Raw genomic sequence first — 2,023 nt, forward strand, 5'->3', positions numbered from 1 at the left:
TATAATGATGTTAATCAAGACTAAATCTGTTATGCAATGGAGAGTCGATGAAAAAAAATCTAAGCGAGCCAATGAAAAATTTATGTTGTGAAATACGATTTTTCCACCAAAAATACATATGATGAAAATAGATTTTTCAACCATTTTTTTCTTTTTTTTTACTGATTCAATCAAATATTTACGGAAATAATCATCCAATATTATTAATAATGATTTTTTTTGTAGTGTGATGACTTGACTATTCAATTTAATTACATCAATACATTGTCTCAAATCATTCCATCATGAAGAACAATTCAATTGAATTATGCCATTGCTAGTCAAAGTCTAATGAAACCAAACCATATAATTAAAATAAATATTTTCCCACCATTTTTTATTGCACTTTCAGTACACAATAAATGATACAGCATATGACACACTTCTATAAAAGAATATATCTTTAACAAGAATTTTCTAGGAACTCACATGGGAGAGTCCAGAAAATATGATTTCTCTCTCTGTATTGTCCCTAATTTTTTTTACCCTAATAGTAATAAATATAAATAAAATTAGTCTATGTAAGTGATGTTGTTCAAGAAAAAAATTAACTTGACATCACATGTAAAAAAAAAAAAGTCTTTTTTTTTTTGTTTTTTCTTTCAAAGAATAATTAAATAATTGAAGTGAGATCTTGATGATTAGCAAAAACTCCATAAAGGGATATCTGCTGATGATTCTTCATAATAAACATCCTCCATTGAAGGTGGATCAAAGAAAACTGTACCATGTAACATGTCATTATACTTTGGTGAATCAAAGTTATACCATTGCTCAATCATTGACATCTCTTGATCAAAAGTATAATTTGGTAATAAACAAACATCATTTATATCCTCAGAAGAAGTAGTAGTAGAAGAAGAAGAAGGTGGTGGAGATGGAGATGATAAAATAGTAGGGTTAGTACTGTCAGATGACAGTGCTAGCCCTATATTTTGTTCAGGAGTGGCCGCGGCAGCCGCGGCCACTCTCTGAATGGCTTTAGGAGAGAGTGTTGTAGAAGTGTGATGATCAATGTGGTGATAGAAAGAAGAGTCAAAAGGAAAGTTGAGATTTGAAGAAGCAGAAGGGCCTTTTAGGCATAAAAGTGCAGCATCATAAGCTCTAGCAGCAGCTTCAGGGGTAGAATAGGAACCTAACCAGATTCTTGTTTTTTGATTTGGTGCTCTTATTTCTGATACCCATGATCCCCAGCTTCTCATTCTAACTCCTTTGTACTTATTCTTCTTCATCTTCATGTTATTGATATTGCTTGATGTTGAAGAAGATGATGATGATATTGACATTGATGTCTTGTTTGGCTCTACTAAACTTTTTTGCTCTGTCTTCACCATTGCTTGAATCTTGAAAGAATAATGAGTGTTGTTTTGTTTAATTTGCTTCTTTTTCCTTTTATTGTGTTTGTGTTTTTGAGGTGGATATTGATGAAGTGATGTTGAAGTTAGAGGAAGGGATGATTATTTATAGATGGTGTGGGCAAATTTGAGTTGGGGGTGTAGGGGTAAGGTGATTTTGAGAGGGGGGGGGGGGGGATGGTGAGCTTTGAACTGAGGAGATCATTTTAGTCAAGAGAGTATCTACATGTAAACATCAGAGTGGAAGACAGACATTTTCCAGTACTTTAATCCAATGTAGAACTTGGATAAATGTCCTTTTTACTATCTATCCAAATGACAATATTGTCCTTAGCTTAACAAAAATATATTTCTTCCATTTTTTTAATTTATGTGATCCAATTTCATTTAAGAAAGAAATAAAAAATTAAAATTTGTGGTATAAAATTTTAGATATTTATGTGATTATAAATCATCTTACTAAAACTAAAATAAAATTTTTGAAACTAAATTATTTTTTTATGTTATTGACGAGACGGAATTGCTCGGATGTTAAGCAATCCTCACCATCCGACTAAAATTATTCTTTTCAAAATGGACTAAAAAATAAATAAATTGAAATGAGGGGATATATAGTATTTAAGAGTTGA

General features: G+C 31.1%; 1 protein-coding gene across 1 annotated transcript; it reads right to left on the minus strand.

Annotated features, from left to right (window-relative positions):
* Positions 1-349: 349 nt before the first annotated feature.
* LOC125843623 (ethylene-responsive transcription factor ERF014) lies at positions 350-1,467 on the minus strand. Its single transcript, XM_049522774.1, has one exon. The coding sequence runs from the start codon at positions 1,371-1,373 to the stop codon at positions 681-683; it is 693 nt and encodes a 230-aa protein (XP_049378731.1). The 5' UTR covers positions 1,374-1,467; the 3' UTR covers positions 350-680.
* Positions 1,468-2,023: the final 556 nt, after the last annotated feature.

Source organism: Solanum stenotomum, chromosome 11 (genome assembly GCF_019186545.1).
Source record: "Solanum stenotomum isolate F172 chromosome 11, ASM1918654v1, whole genome shotgun sequence".
Lineage (NCBI taxonomy): Eukaryota > Viridiplantae > Streptophyta > Magnoliopsida > Solanales > Solanaceae > Solanum > Solanum stenotomum.

Excerpts from the sequence above, each read along its gene's own strand:
- LOC125843623 (XM_049522774.1), bottom strand. The coding sequence starts at position 1,373 with ATGGTGAAGACAGAGCAAAAAAGTTTAGTAGAGCCAAACAAGACATCA.